Raw genomic sequence first — 26,256 nt, 5'->3', positions numbered from 1 at the left:
CCTGTAATTTGTAGTTGACATCTTGAGTGTCGGAGCAAATGTTTCACGCTGTCAGCGTGCGCTTTGCAGTATTGCTGATCCAGCCACAGCTCACTGTGCTAATAAAGACAATGGGCTGAACGGGAGACAATAACGTAAAAAAGATAGTGTATGGCCCTATAAAATGCAACAGGCTGTTTGGCTGTATCAGATATCGCAATCATGCCACGACTTGATGAAGGAGAGAGACAGCAAGCGATTGGGATGCTTAGAGCTGGCCAAAGCATTGAACGTGATGAACACTGAACGTTTTCCGAAATCATTGCGCTTGGACTCAGTCACTTTTTTTGAAAAATTGTCATTTCATGATGTTCTATTCAAAATCAATAGAGCAAAGGCCTGCCAAACGGTTGTGTGACGTGTCTAGTGTGTTGGCGAAGTGTCTTGTGCTTGTCACTTCTCGCTTTCATCCCTCACCGCTGGCTAGCACCGTCTGTCCTTTTTAGGACAACGCGAAAAGAGAGCAGAATGCGTCAGTCTCTCCTGCCAGTACAATAACCTCTCCACAACAAGCCCTATGTAGTGCCTCCATCGCGGCGACAGGCGTAAACTGGGCACCGCAAGGCCCCAGGCTAGACTACAAGGACTCGGAGGAGGTTGGCCCCTAGACGTACGGCATGCGGGCCCACCGGTGTGTGGAAACGCCCTGGTGCCCACGAACCAACCTCCAGCTATGGGTCAAATAGCCGGGCAGGATAGGCTCGTCAACCCTGGCAGGCAGCTATCCTAAGAGAAGACCACTCTGAATTCAAAACGAGGGTAGAGGAGGCTCATCATCCATGGAAGGAAACTCGTCTAGGAGAAGGAAAACTCCGAAATGAAACCCACGCAGTCCCTCGAAGACGGAACGGCACTGGCCTTTTTTAGGCGGGGAGCAGACCGGGTGCCTACGCTATCCTCGACAAATGGTTGTGTCATCAATAGAGCAAAGGTTTATAAACACTAAAATGGCCAATAAATAAAATATTCAAACATTGAAAACATTCACCACTGAGTTGATTTTTTGTGATTTTTTAAAGTTCTGTTTGTGGAATTTATGCCTCTCGGTATATATGTTACAGTTAATCTCTGAAACCAGGGAATACGTGTATTAACTAAACTATTTTAGGTAATACATGAATGTTTTTTTCCGTCAGTTAATTCATGTATTACCTAGTTAATACATGTATTCCCTGGTTTCACAGATTAACTGTAACATATACATATATATGTATGTATACCTCACCAGATGCTACCGCCAAACGGGTCACTTCCACCATTCTCTCACGTCTTGACTATTGTAACTCTCTCTTGGCTGGTCTTCCCTCTTCTTCTATCTCTCGTCTCCAACGCATTCAAAATAGCTCTGCCCGTCTTGTCTTACGAAAGAAAAAGAGAGACCATATCACCCCCCTCCTAAATCAGCTCCACTGGTTGCCCGTTCCTGCCCGTATCACATACAAAATCAACACTCTCACCTACAAATGCCTCCATGGTCTCGCCCCTGCCTATCTCTCTGACTCTCTCTCTCTATATGTCCCCTCACGAGCACTCAGATCATCTGCCGACTCCCTTAAGCTCAACATCCCCCACACCAAACTCAAAACAGCAGGTCAACGCTCATTTTCTTTCCAAGCACCTAGCCAATGGAACACACTACCTCTCCCCCTCCGTCAACAACAGTCCCTCGAATCATTCAAATCTGCACTCAAGACATTCCTTTTTTCCAAATAATCCATGCATTCTACACTGCCCACCCCCATCCCACCCTGAATAACTGTACATATTTAATGGTTGATGGTGTGTGTGTGTTAATGACTTTAAGTCTCTGTGTGTGTGAATGAGTGTGTGTGCGCCTTGGGTCGCCTGTTGGTGAGACATGTGCGCGTTACAAATATTCGTGTTATTATTATTATTATATGAGTGTGCATGAGTTGTTAATGCGAAAGAATGTATGAGTGCGCCTTGAGTCGCCTTGTGGTGAGATATGTGCGCGTTATAAATTCTCGTATTATTATTATTATTATTATTATATATAATACAATTTTTCACTAATGTGGACGCGGGACAGATAGTTTGCGTGGATATAGGCATGCATGCTAACACACACACACACACACAGCAAAAATACTGGCACATTCTTATTCATTCAGATTAACACTGTCAATACATGTTCCAAACAAAGAAGAGTCCTATTCATTTTTCAGAAAAGGAAGTTTCTTTCACAAGCTAGCCACACTACACACCAGACTAGAAACCATCCGGAAGTAATTACTGTTCAGAACAAGGAATAATGTAACAAATCTTAGAACTGTAACTAATAAACTATTAGGCACCCTACTTACTGTTTTACGTGTGATAAAAGCATTCTTTCACACAGATCTATAGGTAAGGTAAGGTATCCTATAGTCCTGTGAGGTTACCCTCATGGAAATTTGGTTGCTTTTTCCCTGGGGAAAGCCAGCTGCCATACAGTATGGCCGCACATTTTGTGTGTTCATGTTGCCAAGCATTGAGACTTTTGCTGTGAACTTGGGATCTTTATTATGAGCACATGTGGGTGTCTGGACGCTGATGAGAGTCTGCACAATGCCGACTCTGGGAAATAATTCCCTTGCCAAACTCTGGATTCCAACCCACGCTGATGGCGACAAACTGGTTTCAAAGCCAGCGTTGCTACCAACTGAGCCATCTCTCCACCCCAAGATAGATACATGCAGATAGATAAATACTAACAAATGACAACTTTTTGTGCCTAGTGTGAATTTTTCGCTGAATTAATTCCGTACCTTGCACCTATGACAGCTTGAGAAATTAATTCAGCAAAAAATTCCTCCTCTGCACAGAAAACAGCAAGTCCTTTGATTTGGGTATTTGCCAGAGTGGAAGGACGTTCTTATCACATGCAAAAACCTGGCCAGATGCACGGTAGTGTGAAATACCGTCCTGCATGAGATGGAACATACTGGTAAGTTTAATCACAGACCAACAAAATTCTTCATGCATCTTGTCTTTTGCATTCACTCAGATCCATAATGACAAATTTTCTGTTAAATGTACATTTGAACACACATGTGATTTGGACACAGAACACACGAATGCTGAGACTAGATGAATACCCGGGTGGATCGCGAGACAGAGTATGCAGCGTGGCGGTTCGCCGGCTTAGAGCACGTGTTGACAATTTTAATCGACCAGTTTGTGCCCGGGGTCCACCTGAATATGCCCACCTACCATCTACTGTAGAGCTTCTGGGTAGACACAGAAACACCGGCAAAGCTCCCGACTATTAATGGTTGCAATGAATATTTACGATGGGAGGGGTAGTATTAGTGGCAATATTTTGAAGATGGGAGGGATTTTGTACACGAATTGCAATACTTAGATGTACTACCTGTGCAGAAAAGCGCTGCTTAGATTTGTAGATTCGTTTTCGTTGTGTGGCGTAAGTGAAAGAAGTGAAGAAGTCGAACCGAAAAAAAAAGTGTTTAGTTTTATCGCGAAACAGACGGTTCACTGCGCCGTGCTTAGAGCACGTGTTGAAAATGTTCATCAACCCGTTTGAATGACTCGCAAGAGAGTACAATGCGGTGGTGGTTGGTAAGCCATGTTGTTGCTGAAAGAGAAAAGGGCACAGTATTGAAAGTGATTTGATCTTTTTTTAAGACAGACACACAACATGGGGAAAGGTGGTTTATTTTTTCTGTCTTTCGTATGCTAACGTAGATTCTATACCCCTTGGATTTTGAACTATCGGCAATAGGGATAATGAAGGATCTGAACCAACATTGAAAACTCGGCAGGTTTCAAGTAGAAGGGAAGCTACTGCTTCAGCAACCTAACGTTGTTGAATTGCGTAGATTGTTTCCCTTGGCACAGAAGCCGTATCCGCGGTTCACCGCGCCACCGCGCTTTAAGCACGTGTTGAAAATGTTCATCGACCAGTTTGTGCCCGGAGTCCACCTGAATACACACACCAAATTTGAAGCAGATCCATCGAGAACTTTGGCCATGCATCGCGAACACACACACACACATACACACACACACACAGAAGCCGTATAAAGATATAAAAGATGACTATTCCTTCCCATTTCCTTTCTTCCCTACTCACTAAAACTAAGAACATCCAGTGCATGCTTTGATTCATCAGTCACTGTCTGTCTCAGCCACTACACAGTCACAACCGCACAACTAATAACAGTGGCTACTACGCTGCTTTGACAACTTCGTCCATCGACACTTGTGACGATGCAGCTGCTACCACGCTTTCTTGTTGCGAGGCCGATTCTCGCAGCGATCGCGCCATTTCAGCCACAGCGTCTCGCCGCGACGTCAGGGGCATGTTGGGGCTCCTCCAGAAGTGAATGTCATTGCCATACGCTGTGTAGCGCTTACCACCGTCTGGACCCATCAGGACTCTCAGTGCCATGTTGCGCTGTAAAAGTTTGTTGTAAAATTCCACTCCACCTTGCGCATACTCTAGGCCTAGCTCGGCGGCTTTTCTGTCGACTTTTCTGTCCCTGTACGAGGTGTAGCTGTCGGAGGCAAAGCAGTAGAAGGTGGCCCCAATACCACCGAAGAAGCTGTACACGACCACTCTAGAGCCTGTTGGTAACCGCCTCCTGAGGCCGTACAGAGCATTGGCCGCAGCCCCCATCCAGTAGGCCATGAAAAATGACACCCCCACTAACAGACCCTGGATGTGAGCGTGGTAAGTACGTAGATAGAACAGCTCCCTGGCGATGGCATACTGCCTCGCTCTCTCGCTCAGCACCATAGCGTCCACAAGCTGTCTGCCTGCTGGTGAACTCCAGTCGATGGTTTGATTATTCAAGGTGATTTTCTCCCTTTCCACATCCTCTGTGGACTGATACTGGAAGTTGACAGGTATTCCCACAAAGCCACCCCACCTGGAGAAGGTGGAGCCCAGGTGCACGATGTCCTGACCGTACGCAGTGAACAGGTTCACATTCGCCTCACTGGTTGTGTCCCACATAACAGTGTCCAGCACCTGAAAAACAGCAATCCAAGCTTGAGCGGTACGGATGCACACACTAATGCACACACTAACAATAAAAGCAAAATGTATGTACTGTAAGTGTAAGTGGCTTGAATAATAATAACAAGAGGCGAAGCCTTCAAGGCTCACGTAAGAAATAGACAAACAGTAACACAAACTCAATCACTCCGTCACACATACACACCCACACACACAGTAAGCTTATGTGACACTGTGCAAAAAGAGAGACACTAGATCTAGATCTGTCTGTCTGCATGTAGCCTACTTACAGGGACACGACTGCCAAATAGTCTCGGCCCGCTCAAAATAACAATGACCGAGACCACACACACCACGCGAGAGAGAAAGACTACAGGGAGGCATGCCGTCATGATGCATTAATTGACGTCAAACACTTTTGACCGTGACGTAATCTTATGCGAGCTTTATCCATAGTCTTGGATAACCACTCACACATAGACTCGGAAATGTTAAAGTTTCTACCACAGACATACACACACACGCACACACACACGCACAAACGCACAGACAGACAAAGTTACGATCGCATCTTATAGGCTACACTTCGTGAGCCAATAATAACAATACGAGAATTTATAAGGCGCACATATCTCACCACAAGGCGACTCAAGGCGCACTCGTACACATACTTTCGTATTAACAACTCAGGCACACTAATATAACGCATAAATTACATGAAGATGACAAGGATAACATGAATGTCTTTAGAATACAAAAGAGATGGTCTCATCTCTCTACAGATACATGAAAAATTCAGAACAAATATCAAGTGTATTACTTTTGTGTGTGTGTGGCAGAATCCATCTAATCTACATGTTTAAACCAGAAAGTTTCCTTGTGCCTGTTGCAAATATTATATAACAGCAACTGACTTGATTAAACTTTGTCATAACTGATATGCACAAGGGCAAGGGAAAAGGAAATGGTCAATACAGAAGAAGAGTGAAACAGAAGGACATGACCTGCATGAAGTCAATAAATCTTGTACTTATTACTCTGGATTCACAGGGGAACATAGGGCCTCAGGAACACCTATCAAACTTACAGTGGAACCTCCCTTTTAAGACATCCAAAAATCTGAGAAAATCAGGTCTTAAAATGGAGGTAAAATTACAGAGGTTATGAACAGAAAGTCTGAAAAAGCAAGGTCTTAAAAGAGGGAGGAGGTCTTAAATTTGGGGGTCTTAAAAAGGGGGTTCCACTGTACTCGGGTTTGGCAGACCCTCTTCAGCTTGTATAACATGACATTGTGTTTACTGCGGCTTCTAGGCAGTGCGCATGCACACTATCTTGTTCCTGCCTCTTGCCACAGGGATGTTGCCACAAATTCATACCTATAGGACAAATGTCCTCAGCTCTTCGGTATCAATAGGACATTTGACTGCTTTCAGACATTTTAAAAGGACATCATAATGTTGTGCAAAACACAAAATCAAGTGCACACACACATATATCAGAATATGCACCAACATTGTGTGCGTATGTTTTATTACTTTTGTTTCAAACAGGACACACACAAAAAAGAAACAAACAAACTAAAAAGCAATCAAAAACGTCAGCACTCTTACTTTGATTGGCACACAAACTGCATGATTTCCTGACAGCTTTTTGCTTGACAGATTCGACTAAACAGTTTGCCAGTTTCTCAGTGTCAGCCATAAATAGTTAACCTTATTTAAAGACCAGGAATTTTCTGCTGTACCGACACCATCTACAAGTGACGAAACTTTACTTTCTGTGATTGTGGAGGTTTCAGCGGCGACACTCAAAGCAAATTAAAGCAGACGCGAGACTTAGTCAGTTGGAGTTGTCTCCCATACTCCTTACTTTAGTGTGCTGTAGACGGGTGTACACAAACGGCTCATACCGCAAACGGTTCGGAAAACGCAAGATCTGCACTGCAAAACTTCAGTGCACCTGTACGCTAGCGCGTTCGGTCGCCTTTTGAAGATTTCTATCATGAAAGGAAAATTATTCCCCCGAAATCGGCGTATGCTGCCTGAATCAATGGCGAGGTAAAAACGGTCATACACGTAAAAATCCACTCGTGCTAAAAACATGAGTGAACGTGGGAGTCTAAGCCCATGAACAAAGAAGAAGAAGAAAAGGAAAATTATCAAATAACGCCCTGTCCGAAGGAATGGAGTTCTTGTCGGACAATGACCGCGCTCAGTTGAAAATGATAGGACATTTGACCACCATGTGGCTATGTGAATCGGACATTTGAGCCTTTTAATCGTTCTATGTCCGATGTCCGACGCCTAACGACATCCCTGTGCCATATATATTTGAGGTATGGCGACCACAGACAGACAGACACACACACACACTAACATCCATTCTTATATAAATATATTAGATAACGTTTCTGTGTGTACCTTCTGAGCTATTCTTTTGGAGTCCTCATCGACGGGTTCAGGCTCGCCATCTCTGTACATCTGCATCATTTGCTTGTAGCGGTCAATGCCAAACAGGTTGGGGTACATGACTGCAGTGCTCAGGGTCACTGCTGCGCCGCCCGCCACATACGGCATGCCTTCCTTTATAGCCTTCCATGCCAGCTGCATGCGAGACTGCATGTGACAAAAAATAAAACATGGCTTAAATATATACAGATATCTAGCACTGCAAGACCCACTTAGTTGGAGTGTTTTTCTCAGGCCTCAGTCTTCGTTCACCGACAGTTTGACACATGCATGTCCAGAGCAATTGTTTTGTAGCCAGCATATTTTGACTTTTAAATGTTTTCATTCCATATAATTATATATATACAGTAAAACCTGCGAGCAAAGGATGCTCTTGGGGAGCCTTGCCACTGTCCTTTGTAGCAAGGTGTCTTTTCTTATAAATATGAATGCGCCAACATTTTTTTGGACAGGAAAAAACCAACAGTCACTGATTCTTTTTTTGCCACAGTGATTATTAAAACTCAAAGTTTTGAAAATTGAAGCCCTCAAGTTTTTTGTTTTTGTTTTTTTTTGTTCAAAGAAAAGGAGAGAAAGAGAAAGAGAGAGAGAGAGAGAGAGAGAGAGAGAGAGAGAGAGAGAGAGAGAGAGAGAGAGAGAGAGAGAGAGAGAGAGAGAGAGAGAGAGAGAGAGAGAGAGAGAGAGGGAGAGAGAGAGAGAGAGAGAGAGAGAGAGAGAGAGAGAGAGAGAGAGAGAGAGAGAGAGAGAGAGGTGCAATCGGTTTCTTATCTGAAGCAATGGGCCATTCACTGGAAGATTCTTTGATCGAGCTGTTGAAAACCACTCGAAGAGTTCTTCATTCAATTCATCATTGGTTGTTTTTCTTCTCTTAACACATTTTGCCGTCGATCTGGCACCGGAGTCCCACTGACTGAGAATTTGTGTTCGATCAGCTTTTATGTTGGAAATTTGAGTTTTTCCGCAATTCAGCTCATCAGCAACTTTTCGAACGGTCTTTATGACATCGACTCTCTCTTCTAAAGTCAAAATTTTTCATTTTGGCATGATCTGACGAAGACGAAGGATGAGACGAAGATGCATCACAGTACAGAAAGTAGAAACCCGAAATGTTTGTGAGTTCACGGCATCGACCAATGAGCGTGCACCATACAAAAATCAACTTCTTTCAAGTGCTGTCATTGGCTTACAAAATAAGCTTCTCGCGCGTTCACATCGCCAGCGAGATTGTATTTGCAGAACCAAGATGGCGGACCAGCGTCTGCTAAAAGCTGTCTGCTTCAAGGGTTTGTCCGTTGTTGACAAGTAACGAACCGAATCGGGACCAAAAAAGGGTGTCCGCGTCCGCGCCTTTGAGGTGTTCGCTCTTTTAAGGTGTTTTTGAGAGTAAAATACATCCGTCCTCACTTGAATTGTCCGTTATGCAAAGGTGTCCGCCGAAATAAGGGTCCGCTAGATGCAGGTTTTACTGTACAACTGATCTATTGTCCTACGAGTCTGAGAACAACACTCCACTTGGTGATGTGGAAAATGGACAGTCAGGGAAAAGGCACTGCCTGAAGCATTCAATAAACAGACATGGGATTCCGAAAAAGTGATAATTAAGGAAAAAGAAGGTGGGGGTCTGGGGGCCTTCTGAAGGTTTTTAGTGTTTTAGACACACAAAAATGGCCCTGAAATGCATATTTCAGCTTAATCATAGAGCTTCTATATCAATGGCAATAACAACAATTCAAACAGCAGAGAAACATATGAAAGAACATTTTCTCAGCGGATTTGCACGAATCTCAAGAATGATCCCTGGAGCCTAAAAATTTACGGAAGAATCCCATGTCTGAATAAAGCCAGACAAAAAGAAATTACTACGTGCAGGTTTTCAATTTATATTTTTGCAAAGCATCTGCGCAAACATGCGTGCCTCTGTGACTGTGAGTATGTGTGTGGTTGCTTTCATGGGGTGCCTGTGTCCTCAGTGATTTGAGGATTTCTTTCCGTCGAACGCTAAAGAAGAAGAAGAAGAGTATTTCTTTTATTTCTCTTCTTTTTACACCATTGATTTACATCATTTTTACAGAACAGCTTTTTTTCCTATCAGTTATAAGTTGTAGTAGTTTGGCGTTATTGTTTTAGTACAAGTAGTGGCTCACAAGTAGCAAAGACTCACTCAGTTCGTCAGTGTGTTTGAGTGTGTGTAATTAGGGTGGGGGCAGGTGGGGGCAGGTACGGGCAGGTTTGCAATGGCCCAAGGGTGTCCGTTCATTTACTGATCCTAACCCGATAAGTATATAAATCTAAATTTATAGGTAGATCTATAAATGTACCTTCACAGATGTTAACTTGGCACCTTATAATTCATATCCTGTTGCCATATTATTAATATCAATACACATTGTATATAAAGACAGTCATAATATGTGACTTGTAATTTTTTTTTTAATTTGGAGGGGGGGGGGGGGGGGGGGAGGGGTAAGTTTCTATAATTTGTGAAACTGAAAGTGAAAGTGAGAACTAACAGTAACAAATAACGTAACGTTTTATGACAAGGGTTAAAGTTAATTGGGGAGAAAGCATTTGGGTGCTGAAGAGTTAAATACCATGGAGAGAGAACGCACAAAACGTCCCAACAGATGCCGATGAGGGTGTAGAAATAGAATCCAGTCCCCGACTACTGCATAAAGCTAGGATTCCATTCTTACGGCTGCGGTGCGGCTCCGGCGACGGCAATTTGAAAAACATTGATGAAAGAAGGGATGACCCCATTCACACGGGTGCGGTACGGCGACGGCGACGGCCCGGCGTGCGTGCGTTTTTTCAAGAAAGCTCCATGTAGCTTTCTGGACTGCCGTCGCCGGACGCCGTCTGGTATTTTGTATGAGACGAGACCAATGTGGAGCCATGGCGGCATTGGCCAAGGGCGGACGAGGGGGGGTGTGCACAGGGTGCAGGTGCACCCCCCCTCCAGCAAAAGTTTTTTAAAAAATTTGGAAAGCTGATTCTATGACCATTTCTAAGTTCAAATGGCACCAGATGGCACCATTTTGCTTCTTTGGGCCAAATTTTTTTCCGGGGGAGCATGCCCCCGTACCCCCCTAGCATCACATTCACTTTTGATTCAAAGTGCACCCCCCCTTACAAAGCAACTGATCCGCCCCTGTTGGCGGCATTGGCGGGAAGAGAACATATCCGGACGACGTCGCCGTTATATACGGTTCACGACGATGCGTTTTTCTCGCCAGAGCCGGATGCCGTTGCCGTCGCCGGAGCCGGAGCCGCACCGCAGCCGTAAGAATGGAATCCTAGCTAAACTCAGGAGAGGTCACACAAGGGCTATGCATAGTCAATGTTTGATGCAGCTTTGTCAGTGCTTCTGAGTCATGAATTCTAATGCAGATTTATTGCGGTAAATAAAAATCAAACATTACCATTTTGAGAATTAAATTTACGCTTCAGCACAAGCAGTTTCAGTACCAGTCGGTGAGAACATTCAAGCACCTTGCCGATCCATGGACGCGGCCATTACGGTAAATCTACTTCCGTTTCCGCTAATCTTCCTTATTTGGAAAGTTCCGTGATTGCCCGTGAAAGACCGAAAGCAGTCGGTCAACACAGGAAGGAGACAGAGATGTGAGATCATCGCCTTTTGAAGACGTTCTTCAAAATGGATTTTAAACTCTGTTTTTACCCTGGGCGATCTCTTTGTGCGATAATTCGATGACCAAAGGATTGAGTCTTTGTGTGGACGTGAAGTATCGTGACAATGTCTGCATTCTTCAGGTTTCTCAGCAAGCGCCGATCGCGACGCACCCAACACCGAACAGAAATCGGGCAAGCGCTCGACAAGAAGAAGAATGTGTTGACCTGTACAATTATGTTATTGGACGGCACAGACCTAACAGTGGATATACCGGTAAGTCATTAATACTTTGTTAGACGTAAGAGATCCGATCTACGTCGTTAAATTCGCAAGATTTAGACGGGAGGTGCTTGTTCAGTTTTCGGTGGAGGGCGGTTGTTTTTGGGCCACGAACCCGATTTTTAGTCCTGTGGTCGGTTTCAGTCACACTGGGAGAGAGTCGGAGGATTATACGTATGACTACACATCTGCCGTTTTTATTACTGTTTATTCAGTATTACGACATGCTGACAAACAGCACAAAAAGGGATTTGGCTCGGCCTAACTGTCTCTTTCATCTGCTAACAAAGTTAGTGGCCAGTATTTTCGTTGGGCATTCGACCAATCTTTTTGTGTACACTTGCTGTGTTTGTTCAGTTCAAGATCTGAGAGGGTGTGTTCATGTCAATTATGTAGAGGTTTAAAGGTCCATTCTGAAACACTCAGCATTCCTCTACATTAGCCAAGAGCCACTCCAGTTCAAATTAATGTCAAAATGCGATAAATGCGCATGCAACAAACTGCAGCACAAAACTTGGTCAAGAGTTTGCCCTACAAATAACAGTGCTAAGTATTGTTGGCCAGCATGCAATGGCATTGTGAAGATGCTGCTCCTTACCGCATTTATGTACAAATTCGGTCACTCACTGCATGAAGACTTAGAAAATTAATTCATTGTTCAGGGTTTAGCCTGGAAGAAAAAGACAATGGGACATTTGTCCCCCTCAACCAAATTCTGATGGGACATTACATAGTCAAAGGCAAAACGCACAAAGCAGGCTAGGCGGTCCGAAAATGCTTTTGTCGAAAGATGCAAAATAGTGATATTTAGTGCCATATGATGATATGAGAATTTGCCAGTGTATCCGGTGTGTGTGTGTGTGTGTGTGTGTGTGTGTTTGTCTGTGTTTCGATCGATATCGCTTCTGTTGACGTTTCCACAGAGGTAATCGCGCAAGCACAGATAGTTCGCAGAATTGGTTGAATACTAATGAATTACATTTTAATAGCAAATCACATTGCATTTTACAAACTCGCAAGTTGCTCGGCTTTGCGCTCGTTTTTGCCTAGCTCATTCCGAACATTGTACTCCCGTGAAAAGTGTGCATGGGTTGGCGCAGTGGTACGTAATCTCAGTGCGCCCTTTGACGCACTGAAGGCAATTCCAATGGGACATTTTGAGATGTTATGCGCCAATGGCGCAAGGCGCACTAGTAAATGAAACGCTGATTGTTTAGAAAACTGTTCTGCAAACATCATGCTTAATTAATACTATTAGTAATACCAATAGTAACTAATAGACTTAGGACTGAAATGCTTTATTGAAACAATCAGAATACCTGCAGTTCGCCAGTTGCCTGCAATCGTGCAGCAATTCTTCAGTAATTTGACAGAAAATGTGAAAGTAACAGTTTCTATTTCCAATGAGCATCAACTACTGCTTGGTAGTGGTTTGTTTTGAACTTTTGTGTGGTCTTTTTTGTTTTCATGCATTGTGTGCAGTAACTGCAGGAATAGCAAATGAAGCTTTGACAATTCAAACTTGTCACTTGATTCGCATACATGTTCAGCTTGCACCATATTGCTACAACAGTACAAGTACAATAGTTTGAACAGGAGTGAAAATTGAACTATATAAATTATAATGCACTGCAGAGAATCGCTAAATCGATGGTGCTTTCAAATCCCTGTCAGTGTCACAGTGTAATTTGTGTAACTCTGACGAAAGTTACAGTTGTATTCATCATGTGTGACACTTTTAAATGCATATAACAGCTTTATGTGTGAACTCATATATATATATTAATCATTTTTGCATGATAATTAAAATCCTTGGTCAGATTTTGGATGTCCTTTGTTGGAAGTTGTATTTGTAATACCAATAGTGTATGACTTCTCTGGTATTTATTTAACAAAAACAGTACCTTTTGAAATTTGATATGACTGGTTCTTGACAGGAGACCTCTTTCCTGACCTGGTATTTAAATTGCCCAATTAGCACCTTAGCTGGTCATGGAGGTAGAGCCAAGTCACTGGCAGGGAGGGTCAAACACCTGGCCCATAGCCCTTTTATCAAACACATCTCTCACAGCAGCTTTGGTGGCTGGCCGGCCGCCTCCATTGCATGGCTTGACTGTTGACTAACCATCACCTCGAGGCCAAAACTGTGTGTCTTGGCTTATGCAGCCATCATATCCAGTTTAACACTAACAGCTTGATGGCTAGTATAATTGACTGTCTGAGATTGTATTATTTAAAGCCTCCAGGGATAGGTATGGTAGATCTTGGACGAAAAACAAAATAGTTGGCCAATCCATTTGATTCTGTTGTTGATGTATTGTCCAGCTGCATGCGTTTATTCATGACAATACAGGATGAATTCAGAATAGTTGATAATGCAATTCTATTTTAAACATACTGGGATTGTGTTTAACTTTAACTGGAACTTGGAAGTTTCTGGTAGTTATGCCTGTAAGCGTAAAAGAAGAACATCAAAATACAGGAAAAGATATCTCGGCAACCAGTCATACAGATCTATACCAGTAAGATGTTTTGTTTGACTGCTTTCTTCCTGACAAATAAAATGTAATTAATCGTGTGTTTTGGACTGGGTTTTGACAGGCTTTGATCTGAGTCAATGCTTTCACTTTCAGTGAGTCTGAGAGTGGGAGCAAAGATAAATTTGTTATAAAATTCTTACTGGTTTAAAAAATGTTTAGTGCACTCACAGTGTCAACAAGTAATACGTACTTTTATTGAGGCGTACAGTTATATAGTGAGGGAATATTTACACACTGCATAGCTTTTCCCCCCACCCCCACACATACATCCCAGCCAGATAACGTATGCCATTGCATATATACAATGTATTTTCTGAAAGGACAAACACAATTTCGTGCTAGGTGCAGTAGGGTCTGTGAATGTGTCTGTAATATTAACTAATATTAAGGTGTATGGAGCTAGCACGGTCTCCGAGAACAATTGGCTGTCTCAATCTGTGTAAAATGTCATATTTTGGTCAAAAATACAAATAATATGTGGATCATGTTTATGATCAATAAACTTATCCACTCTTCAGACTCCACTGTCAGAACTTGTAATTGAAATTCAAATAACGATCCAGACAAAGTATTTGATTAATCAGATGAAGTTAAAGAGTGTGCTTAGATGTCCATGCTATTGTTTTATTCTATAGATAGGTCTGCAGTAAATTGCTCTGCCAACATACCTGTCCCTTCATGTAGTGCTATCAATGTAAACTCAAATTCCTGATTTTATTACTGTGAAGCAAGTAAAGATGTGAGTGTTTGTACTTAACTTTTCTTAACCCTCAAAGGCCGGGTCTGTTGTCTGCATTATCATCAGTGTGACCACTTGATTTTACGGCCATTCTCAAGCCACCCATTCTGTGATTGACATTAAAGATACACGCCAGGCAATGCTGGCAGGGAAGAGAGTGCCGGCTTCCCCGTCACACAATGTGTCCCTCTGTTGACAGCCACGGTGACAGTCCCCGCGCAGGGAATGAGCAGAATTTACACCGCTCTTGAAATGTTGACTTTGTTCTGTCAACGACACCTTGTCAAACTGTTGCCTAAACGCTCACAATTAATTGTTTGATCTCATCATCGTTTTGGGGTTGCTGGCCAATTTGTCATAGTTTATGTTTGCAGTGTGTATTTGACGCTCTCTGTTTGATAATGTGTGTTTGACAGGTCATAACTGATGTTATGCTGGGGTCATGTTGGGGTTTTCTGTGTGCAGTATTTGTGTGGTGTTTGGAGGGTTCCGAGTTCTTTTTGATACTGACTTTTATTTGTTTTGTTTCCATACAGTCAACATGATAGCTGAGATTAATTTTAGAGTTGTGTATTATCGAAATAGTACCGTACATGAATATATATATAAATAGTTGCCTTCCAATTCAAACTCTGTGCATCGAAATCAGTTTAAATTGGCATTGAAGCATACCTCAGGCATGGGAATTGTTCGCCGAAAGGCAAATTTCCGCCGAATTGTTTTTTTGTTCCGCCGCAAAAGTGTCCGCCGAAAAAATAAATGGGGGAGGCAAAAATGGTTCTAAAAACTGAATCTAATGGCAAACTTGGAGCTTAGATGACACCAAATTGCACCATTTGGGTTCTTTGGAGGAAAAAAATTCCCGGGGGGGGGGGGGGGGGGGGGCATGCCACCGAACCCCACTTAAGCAGGGCTAGGCGCTTTGTGCCGTCGACTTTGCCATTACTTACAAATTTTCAGCCTTTTTTACTTTTTTCAATTCCCATGCCTGATACCTGGACACAGTTAGGGTGATTTGGGTTAATAATTTACGCTCAACCACATCCCTGCACTTATTGAACTTGTGAAGTTTGTGTACTTGTGTGTTCTTTGACCTACCCTGAGTACATGTAGTTATGATGCACTATTCACTTCACATGCATGTGTGTTTATTTGTGTCCATGGATGTGTACTTCAGTCTCTATGTTTGCATTGCATAAATTTATGTAACACTGAATAGACAAATGCCGAAAATAACTCTGTCGGGTTTGTATTGGTTGTGAAAGAGTAAATATACTCTTGCTTTTAGTGAGGCGAGCTTTCTACACATGCCCACATGTTTCAGACACACTCGTCTCTTGCGACTGGTCTAGATATAATGTTATATTGGAAAGTTTGACATGACTCACTAAAAGCAACAGTGTTGACTCTTTCGCAACCCCTATTAACCCAACAGAGTTATTTTCAGAGTTATTTTCCAAAATTGTCTATTGTTGTTGTTTACTGCTGTTGGAGTCTACAGTCATGTGTGTTTTGTGTGTGCAGAAAAAGTCCCATGGTCAGGTGCTACTGGAGCAGGTGTTCTATCACCTGGACATCCTGGAGAAGGATTACTTTGGTCTGCAGTACACTGACCACTACAACGTCAATGTGAGTGTGTGCCACACAGAGAAAGCTTGAGGCGTTAATATGGCTTTACCTGCCTGGTTATTTGCTTCGTTTAGCAATACGGTGGATCCCTTTTCTTCTTCTTTTCTTCTTCGTTCATGGGCTTAGACTCCCACGTGTATGACCGTTTTTACCCCGCCGTTCAGGCAGCATACGCCGATTTTGGGGGAGGCATGCTGGGTATTTTCGTGTTTTTTATAACCCACCGACCTCTGACATAGATAATACAGGATCTTTTCCGTGCACACTTGGTCTTGTGCTTGCGTGTACACTCGAAAGGGGTTAAATCACTCGCAGGTCTGCACATAAGTTGACCTGGGAGATCGAAAAAATCTCCACTCTTAACCCCACCTGAGGCGTCAGCGACCGGGATTCGAACTCACGACCTCCCGATTAGGAGGCCGATGTCTTACCACCACGCCACTGCGCCTGTCGGATCCCTTTTAAGACCTAAACAAATCTGATAAAATCAAGTCTTAATAACTAAATAAGGGGGAAAACTTAGAATTGGGGTACATTTACAAAGGTTATGAACAGAAAATCTGAGAAAACAATGTTTTAAAAGGGAGGGAGTCTTCAATTGGGGGGGGGGGGGGGGGGGCGGGGTGTCTAATGAAAGGGGGGTTCCACTGTATCAATGAATTATTGGATAATGTTTTGAGAGCGTTTGATGAAAAAAACGTGTCATTCAGGACATCAGCAATGTCATGTTTCTGTGGAATTCAGTTAGTTTGGGCACTGTCCTGTTTTTGGTTTGGTTTGATAGGATATCATAATTCACCGGAAATGAAAGCACCTTCCGATTTTTTCTCCTGATCAATGACGGAATGTTCATGATGTAATTTAATCAATCATTCAATGAGTTACATTTTGTGTAGATCATGTAACTGCTTGGCATGGCAGAGTGACTCTTGTTCAATGCTCACAGATATCAAATCAAGTTTCAGCAATGAGAAATTATTCTGCATCAGGAATTATCAAACCCTGGGTTTGATTCAGTGAGTTCCTTTTAATACTGGTACATATGTAGAATTGAGTACAGCAGGACTAACTATGTAAGATGACAGTGATAGAGCTCTTATAGCTGAGACCACAAGTTCGCTGGGGGCAAAACCACAGGACTGATAAGTTATGCAATTGGTCAGTCAGATAGGTAGACAATACTGACCTCTACACCCTGGGAAAACAGGTCAGCCCTGGGTACAACAGGGAACGAGATGAATGGTGTTACTGTTACTGTATAACTTGATGGGAGATTTGTTTGTTTGACATTTTTGTGTCCTTTTGGGGACGTATGTCCATCACTGCAACTGTCAGCGTCAGCACAAATGTTTGTTTACTTGTGTTATAGCTTAAAGTTAAACAGTGGTGTTGATTTGTATTATTTAGACACTTTTTTGAAGTTACTCAACTTACTGCAGACATCTTAAATTAAGTCAGCCTTTTAAACTAAGATTTGAAGGGAGCTGTGCTATCCCTTTAACCAATGTCACTGCTGATGTTTATCTTCCTTCTTCTCCTTCGCTACTGCTTATCCTTTTAACCAATGTCACTGCCGATGTTGCAATGAAAATAGTCAATATGATCAATGTCTTTGTGGGGTTTGTACTTTTTTCAGGAACTTACATTGCCAGCAATGACAGTGATGGCTTATGTTATGTTATGTTATGTTATATGAAGTCTTATATCGCGCTCGTATCTCCAGGCTCGGACTCAAGGCGCAGGGATCTATTTATGCCGTGTGAGATGGAATTTTTTACACAATACATCACGCATTCACATCGACCAGCAGATCGCAGCCATTTTGGCGCATATAATGATATATCCTACTTTTCACGGCCTATTATTCAAAGTCACACGGGTATTTTGGTGGACATTTTGTATCTATGCCTATACAATTTTGCCAGGAAAGACCCTTTTGTCAATTGTGGGATCTCAGTTAACGTGCACACCCCAATGTAGTGTACACGAAGGGACCTCGGTTTTTCGTCTCATCCGAAAGACTAGCACTTGAACCCACCACCTAGGTTAGGAAAGGGGGGAGAAAATTGCTAACGCCCTGACCCAGGGTCGAACTCGCAACCTCTCGCTTCCGAGCGCAAGTGCGTTACCACTCGGCCACCCAGTCCTTATCATCAAACAAACATGCATTATACTATAGAAGAGAAACAAATTAATAGGTTCACCATTAAATCTTATCAAGGGAAACAAGTTTAATTCAACAAGAAAATGAAGAATTCATTACTCATTTTCTTTTTAGCAGACTCGGAGCAAGATTTGAGCAGTATTATTAGATAACTATTCTGCCTTTAATTCACAAAAAAACGGCATTTGTTATGATTGTGACAACCTGCTTGTGTGCACTCAGTCGCTCACTATTATCATTCAATGGGTTCAGTGTTAACACAGAAGGGGTTAAAACAGTTTTGATGTCTTAGCAGTGAGGACTGATAGGTTGCTGCATAATTCTTTTAATTCAATTATTGTGCAGCACTGCACTGTTTGTGTTACTGTTATTGCTATGCAGCTTGGCCTGCAGCATGCAAATGTATGCAAATGACTGTCTGTGTTTGTACAGAGAATTCTCTCCTCAACACGGAGTATGGCTGCCTTAATAACTTAATGGCGGGGTAGAAAGAGGCCGTACACATTAAACGCCACTCATGATAAATTTCAGTGGATGGTATGTAAGTTGTAACTTGTAAGAGTTGTAGCCCACAAGTGCAGAAAAAGAACAAACACCCTGTTTTGTGCAACGAATATATAGATTTAAAAAAAAATTTTTTTAGGTGTAGCCGAAACACTATCTTTGTCATACAATTTCCAAATTGTACACTGCACACTGTTTTGTCTTGCTGAATGAATACTGTACTTTTGCTGATATTTGCACCTTTTGTTTTCAGCATTGGCTAGACGTCACGAAACAAATAAGAAAGCAAGTAAAAAGTGAGTATATCGATCCTCCAGTGTAGCCTGTATTGTATTCAGTGAATGTTTCATTGCAGAGTGTTCTTTGTCTGTGTTAATGTGTAGCTTGGCTGTGTTGTGAAATTTGTTTATATATATCCTCTACTTTGAGAGAGAGAGAAAACTGAACTTTTTTTTTCGAGGGTGACAGAATACGCAATGCAAACACGCTTTTTCATCCGACCCTTGTCCGTTTAGGGGTAACCAGGGGTGTGACTTTTCCGCGGATTTCCGCGGACACAACTTAGGAATTCCGCTGGGGTAATCTATGTTTCCGCGTCCCATTTCATCACAGTATCTATAACTTCTTGACTGAATGATATGAAGATGGAACAGAACACAGGAGGCTTGAGAGTTAAATTGTGCTGACTGAAAACTCCTGATAACCAGTAATAGTCATTTTGAGCTTCAATGCATTGGGGCGTCATTTGGATCATACTATTGCCAGTATTGGATTATGGATACATGGTTCATTACATTAGCATGCACCATTACAATGTTACCATGCATTGCTGTGTGAAACACTGAAAGTGGGTTTTTGTTTGGTTCGGGTGGGTTTTTTTATGGGGGGGGGGGGGGGGGGGGGTGTGAGGAGAATGTCTTTTTTACCTGATCCAAACGAGTTGAATTTTAGTCTCAGAATGCACCAGATTGCACAGATGTTAATGTACCATTTAAAAAAATTTGGGGGAGCATGCCCCCGAACCCCCCTAGAAAAAAAGGGATTTCCTCGTTTTTCATGAGTAACCCAAGAACAAGAAGAAATAGAAGTTAAGTTAAGGGAGAGAGGGAGACGATCAAGAGAGAGAGAGAGTGTGGTATTAACACTAAACAGTACACATTTGTAAATACTGTAATTAGGATTGGATTGGATGGATTGGATAAGATTTACAGTCCAGTGAGGTTACCCTCATTGAAATTCGGGCTGCTTTCTCCCCCGGGGAAAGCGAGCTGCCATACATACGGCGCTACCCATATTTTTTTTTCCTGCATGTGTGTATTCATGTTTCCTGAGACTTAATGCCGTGTGAGATGGAATTTTTTACTTTATTCCAAGTCCCACGGGTATTTGATGGACATTTTTATCTATGCCTATACAATTTTGCCAGGAAAGACCCTTTTGTCAATCGTGGGATCTTTAACGTGCACACCCCAATGTAGTGTACACGAAGGGACCTCGGTTTTTCGTCTCATCCGAAAGACTAGCACTTGAACCCACCACCTAGGTTAGGAAAGGGGGGAGAAAATTGCGGCCTGACCCAGGCCTGAACACGCAACCTCTCGCTTCCGAGCGCAAGTGCGTTACCACTCGGCCACCCAGTCCCTTTTTGCAAACCAGCCCAGTTTCAGGTGGGGGAGGAAGAGGGGTTGTGTGACACATGTGACCTGAACATCTGACTCAGATGCTAAGTCAGTGAATGGAGTGAGGAAAAACGAGTTAGTGACAAAATAAGATGTGTGTGTGTCATACCTCAGTTTTCTTTGACATTGACAGCAAGATAAGGACAGTGCACAGATGTCTACCTGAGTCATGGGTTTTAAATCATTTGAATTCTTCTGATGGTTTTACATAATGATATTGCATGCATGTTTTTGAAAATGATATCATTACATAGATTCATCGTGCAAAATAGAAAATAGCTCATATTGTAATGTCATTCTTGACCTGTAGGTCTATAAGAACATATTCACAGAATTCCCTGATGAAAGGATAATGCTTCTTATCTAGTTTTTCCCCTACAAAAAAGAAGAAAAGATAATTAAGTGACTCATTTGCAGAAAATAGGATCAGACTATTGTGTTTCTGCGCAAATGAGATTTTAATTGCTGAACAACTGATCAGTGAGACTATTTTAAGAGGGCCATACCAAATACAGAACTGTACTGAACTGCTAGTTTCTCGAAGGGAGAACATCATTTTTGTGATTTTTATTTCAGTATTTACTTTCAAGGCTGGCTTAGCTTTCATTGCTTATCCATGGTGGCAGTGGCTGTGCCCTTAAAAATTGTCTGTGTCTTTCTAAATTACGCTAATTATCTATTGAGAGAAGTGATGGTGGTAACTTGCCCTTGTCTCCCTCTCTCTGTGAATTTCACACTTGCATGACCCCTCCCCCCTCTACCCTTCCCCCCTCCCATCTTTTTCTCTTTAGTCTGTCTCCTTTCTCTAACACAGGTTTGCCCCAGACAGCTCTGTACATGTGATATTTAAAACCGTAGTCTTCTTTTTTTTACCCTGTGTGTCACATACCCCTTCTGCATCTCACAACAAAGAACATTCATTATCATCCCACTCAACCTTAACATTAGAAAGCACTACAACAGAATAAAGAATATGCACTGACCCACGGACGCCTTTAAACAGCCAAATCTCTTTATTCATTCTTTCTTACCTGCAAGTGGGGGTGGTTGGGTATGCACAATTAACTACAAGCGCCTGAATTTTGCACCTTACTTTTACAAGCCCAGTAAAGATGGCATAAAGCGCTGACAATATCACAGTGGAAATGTTTGTTAAGCCCTTACATTTCATCCTCTTTTTTCTCGAACAGTACCAGGGAAGTGAGTGGGGGGGGGGGGGGGGTGTGTCTATACAGTGGAACCCCCCCCCCCCCCCCCCAATTTAAGACTTCCTCCTATGTGGGACCTTGCGTTTTCAGATTTTCTGTTGATAACCTTCGTAAATTGACCCCCATTTTAAGACGGCCCTCCTCTTTAAGACCTGATTTTCTAAGATTTTTCTGAGGTCTTAAAAGGGGGGTTCGACTGTACAACTACAAGCACCTGGGTTTTGCACCTTATTTCTACAAGCCCAGCAAAGAGGTAGCAGTGACAGTATGACCGTGGAAGTATTTAGTGATGGGCTTTGGAGTGTGGACGGTTGCACTTTGCACTTTTCAGTCCTTGTTTGGAACGAGAATGGGAGGGTGAGTCCACTGACCAGACCCCCTGCTACAAAATACACCACATTCTTCTGACCTGCACCACAAACTGACGGCTTTGGACAGGGGGGGGGGGGGGGAGGGGGACTCAGGCCTCCACCTACTTGAGTAAGGATGAGACAAAGAAGAGAAATGAGAAAAAGATTGGGGGAGGGGGCGCAGGTCTTCCTTCACCTGCTGGAGTAAGGATGAGACAAAGAAGAGAAATGGAACAGAGAGGGGTTGGGGGAAGATGGTGCTTGGGACTGAGAGGGAGGGGTGATAGAGGAGGAATTGGAATGAGAGTTTTCTGGATAGTTCAGATTCACATTTTGCAGCTTGATTTGTGAATTTCATGTTTTTGAATACAAGTACATTTTGAAGACCCTCAGACTGACCTTGCAAAGTTAAACTTTATTAGGGTTTTCAGGCACTTTCATTCTAAGCCAGAGTAATTCATATCATCACTTCATACGTGAACCTTTCACCGGTTGCCCATTTTGTTGCCCATTTTGTTGAGTTGACAACCTATCCAGTGTTGCGACAACAAACTTCTCCTTTTACCTGAGAGTGATGGCAGTGTGTACACTGCACAGCCCCCCTCCTGTTGTGATACACAATCACACACTGACCTAAATCTTCACCTTGTTGCTTTCTGCTTCAGCTTGCTTGATGCTCTTACCATTGGGTAGCTTGTTACAAACAATGATGCAAGGATGTTGTGTATGTTCTCCTTTTGTTGCAAATTCAAGGATGAAGCTGAACCATTTCCCACACATTAAAAAACAAAACAGACCAATATATATAACAGTTAAATGTTCACCATGTATGCAAGTTCATGTTTGTTTTTCATTGAAATTTCATGTTTGTTTTTCATTGAAATTTCAAGGACGTGGTTAAACCATTCCCAACTGAAAGATAGTAGAGTGGAACCTGTCCTGTCTGTAATGACCACTCCAAGGACTGACCAAGAGTGGTTGTTATGGACAGTTGGTCGCTATGGAAAGGTGAATAATGTGGAAGAAAAACTCGTCTGGGATCCTTGGGTGTGGGGTCGTTGTCACAGGGCAGGTGGTCGCTTTCAGGAGGTGGTCGCAAGGGCAGGTTCCACTGTAGTATTGAAGTGAATCAACTGCAACAAGAGTCCTGTAGAGTTTTCAAGGTGAAGGCGGATGCTGTTGCTTTAAGTACACCTTCAGTGCAGTCAGTGGTTTCCAGGCTATGTTCAGGGTGGGGACCTTGCACCAGTATCCCACCCTAACAAGGAGAATAAATTGGCCCCCCACCATTGGGAGTCCTTTCATTGTTGCCGTCTTATTTGACAAAAGTTAAAGCTTTCACTGTGTGTAGGGTATATTTTCTCTCCCCTTCCCTTTTTTCTCAACCTTTATAATGAATAGAAGGGCGGATAGAATACAGCTTTACGGCAGACTAGTTCACACGATGGATTCATGTCACGATTCAGCAATTCTCACACCACGTTGATTTCGCTGACTGCGACTAACTGTGGTCATATTTCATGGTGAATCAAACTTTATTGGGTAGGGGAGAAGCTTGGATATAAATGCCCTGGGAGAACACTTACGCATTTGATCTGGTTATTATAGTGTAAGGCACAGCAGATCATGACATAGATTTAATTCACTTTTCTGTAATCATTGTAAATCTTCTTCAGTATATATATATATATATATCAGGCTGGTTGTAACTTTTTTGGAAAATATATATCTTTGCATAATAGTGAGAGCTCTAACAAATTTTTTTTATCTGTATATATATATTAAGACTAGGCGTTTTCTTTTGTTCTGTGTTAAAAAAAAACAAGTCGCGTAAGGCGAAAATACAATATTTAGTCAAGTAGCTGTCGAACTCACAGAATGAAACTGAACGCAATGCCAGTTTTCAGCAAGACCGTATACTCGTAGCATCGTCAGTCCACCGCTCATGGCAAAGGCAGTGAAATTGACAAGAAGAGCGGGGTAGTAGTTGCGCTAAGAAGGATAGCACGCTTTTCTGTACCTCTCTTTGTTTTAACTTTCTGAGCGTGTTTTTAATCCAAACATATCATATCTATATGTTTTTGGAATCAGGAACCGACAAGGAATAAGATGAAAGTGTTTTTAAATTGATTTGGACAATTTAATTTTGATAATAATTTTTATATATTTAATTTTCAGAGCTTGTTTTTAATCCGAATATAACATATTTATATGTTTTTGGAATCAGCAAATGATGGAGAATAAGATAAACGTAAATTTGGATCGTTTTATAAATTTTTATTTTTTTTTACAATTTTCAGATTTTTAATGACCAAAGTCATTAATTAATGTTTAAGCCACCAAGCTGAAATGCAATACCGAAGTCCGGGCTTCGTCGAAGATTACTTGACCAAAATTTCAACCAATTTGGTTGAAAAATGAGGGCGTGACAGTGCCGCCTCAACTTTCACGAAAAGCCGGATATGACGTCATCAAAGACATTTATCAAAAAAATGAAAAAAACGTTCGGGGATTTCATACCCAGGAACTCTCATGTCAAATTTCATAAAGATCGGTCCAGTAGTTTAGTCTGAATCGCTCTACACACACACACAGACACACAGACACACAGACACACGCACATACACCACGACCCTCGTTTCGATTCCCCCTCGATGTTAAAATATTTAGTCAAAACTTGACTAAATATAAAAAGAGAGACATGGTTATGTTACCCAATGTTGAAAATGAAACAGCGGACAAAACATTTAGTTTGACCTCTGTTCAGTGCTATGCATTGCACAAACATTTCAACTTTTCTCTTATTGTTTCACATTTTCCAAACACTTTTTTTTTATCAGTACTTAAATAACAAGTGTTCTTTAAAAGCGGTACATGCGTTGAACATTAACAACAGGGCTAGTGGAAACTGATTTGGTGGTAAGAGAACTAGCCACTCGAACCATTAGCTTAGGACTAGCAGCAGCATTGAAATGAGACTATACACAGAAGTAAAACCCCTGGCTTAGGGAGGGAGTTTGTGTACAGGTTTGTGTGGCTCACTTCATCCCTTCTACAAACAACAGGCAACTGTTGTAGGGGCTGTGGAAAATTCCTTCCCCTGATACTGATAACTCCCCACAATGGCCCGCAATCTGAGACGCTGACCTCCCCTGAAAGTGATACTGCTGCCACTGAGAAGTTGGGGGGGGGGGGGGGGGGGGGTGAGCAAGGAATATATTCAGCTTCTATATTTTATATATTCAGCTTCTATGCTTTGCCCGAGTTTTTTTTCTCAGGTGTTTTCTTTAGTCGTTTTGGTTTTGTTGGTGGTTGGGGAAGGAGGGAGAGAGAGAGAGAGGGAGCTGTGAATATTCAAACAGATGCAACTAACAAACACAGATCTTGCTATAGATGTGCAAATGCCAGGTTGTTTTTGTCCGCAGATTGCCTAATCAGTCTGCTTTGTGCTTCACAGTGTTCCTGTTACATGTAGTTAGAACGTTACAATGGCTACCTCCACTCACACAGCAGTCAGTGAACAGTTTTTGTTGGGTTAGATGGGGCCGTAAAGAGCTGTGCATATATGTATTCCACTTCTATCTCTGGGTTTTTTTCGATTGGGGGGGGGGGGGGGGCTGAGTCACCAGAGAGCTTTGAATATATATTCAACAACAAACACAATCCACCGAGGAACCCGGCTGTGGGTGCACATGCCATGTTGCTTTGTTGTCAGAATGCCTGCTAATTGCATTGTGTGTTTTCTGTTATATTAACATGGGTGCAACTCTGCCGGCTACACGCGGCAGCCGGTTTTTGGTTTCATCGGCTGCCGATGTTTTTGTTCAAGGAGAGGGGTTTTTTTTTTTTTTGCATTTTAAATACTAAAAAAGCTTGGACCCCAACTTTTGCCGGTTTTTGGAATTTTCCAGGTTGCACCCATGTATTAACTAAAGCTCATTTGCACTTGCAGGCCTGGTACATCTGTCAGAAACTACTCAAAATTGGTCTCTTTGATGAGTAAATGACTAGGGTTTTTAATTAAGTACAAAACTATATTATGAGA

The 26,256-nt window shown here is 42.3% G+C and overlaps 2 protein-coding genes across 8 annotated transcripts in view; one reads left to right on the top strand and one right to left on the bottom strand.

The window, feature by feature from the left end:
• Window positions 1–3,516: 3,516 nt before the first annotated feature.
• On the bottom strand, window positions 3,517–11,013 carry LOC138981838 (transmembrane protein 177-like). The gene is made up of 3 exons (XM_070354937.1): window positions 10,908–11,013; window positions 7,441–7,635; window positions 3,517–5,032 (listed from the first exon to the last, which is right to left on the bottom strand). Exons 1-3 carry the CDS (start codon window positions 10,908–10,910, stop codon window positions 4,229–4,231), a joined length of 1,002 nt encoding a protein of 333 aa, XP_070211038.1. The 5' UTR covers window positions 10,911–11,013; the 3' UTR covers window positions 3,517–4,228.
• Window positions 11,014–11,060: 47 nt separating this feature from the next.
• The window catches only part of LOC138981832 (band 4.1-like protein 5), a 53,047-nt gene continuing 37,851 nt past the window's right edge, over window positions 11,061–26,256 (top strand). For all 7 annotated transcript variants that reach the window (XM_070354918.1, XM_070354916.1, XM_070354915.1 and 4 more), the window contains exons 1-3: window positions 11,061–11,392; window positions 16,202–16,306; window positions 19,228–19,270. In XM_070354918.1, the coding sequence (XP_070211019.1) occupies window positions 11,243–11,392; window positions 16,202–16,306; window positions 19,228–19,270 (298 nt within the window). In that variant the 5' untranslated portion in view covers window positions 11,061–11,242. The remainder of the gene's footprint in view (window positions 11,393–16,201; window positions 16,307–19,227; window positions 19,271–26,256) is intronic.

Source organism: Littorina saxatilis, linkage group LG12 (genome assembly GCF_037325665.1).
Source record: "Littorina saxatilis isolate snail1 linkage group LG12, US_GU_Lsax_2.0, whole genome shotgun sequence".
Lineage (NCBI taxonomy): Eukaryota > Metazoa > Mollusca > Gastropoda > Littorinimorpha > Littorinidae > Littorina > Littorina saxatilis.
Note: the sequence above shows the minus strand (reverse complement) of the source record. Positions and strands in the feature narration are given on the sequence as shown.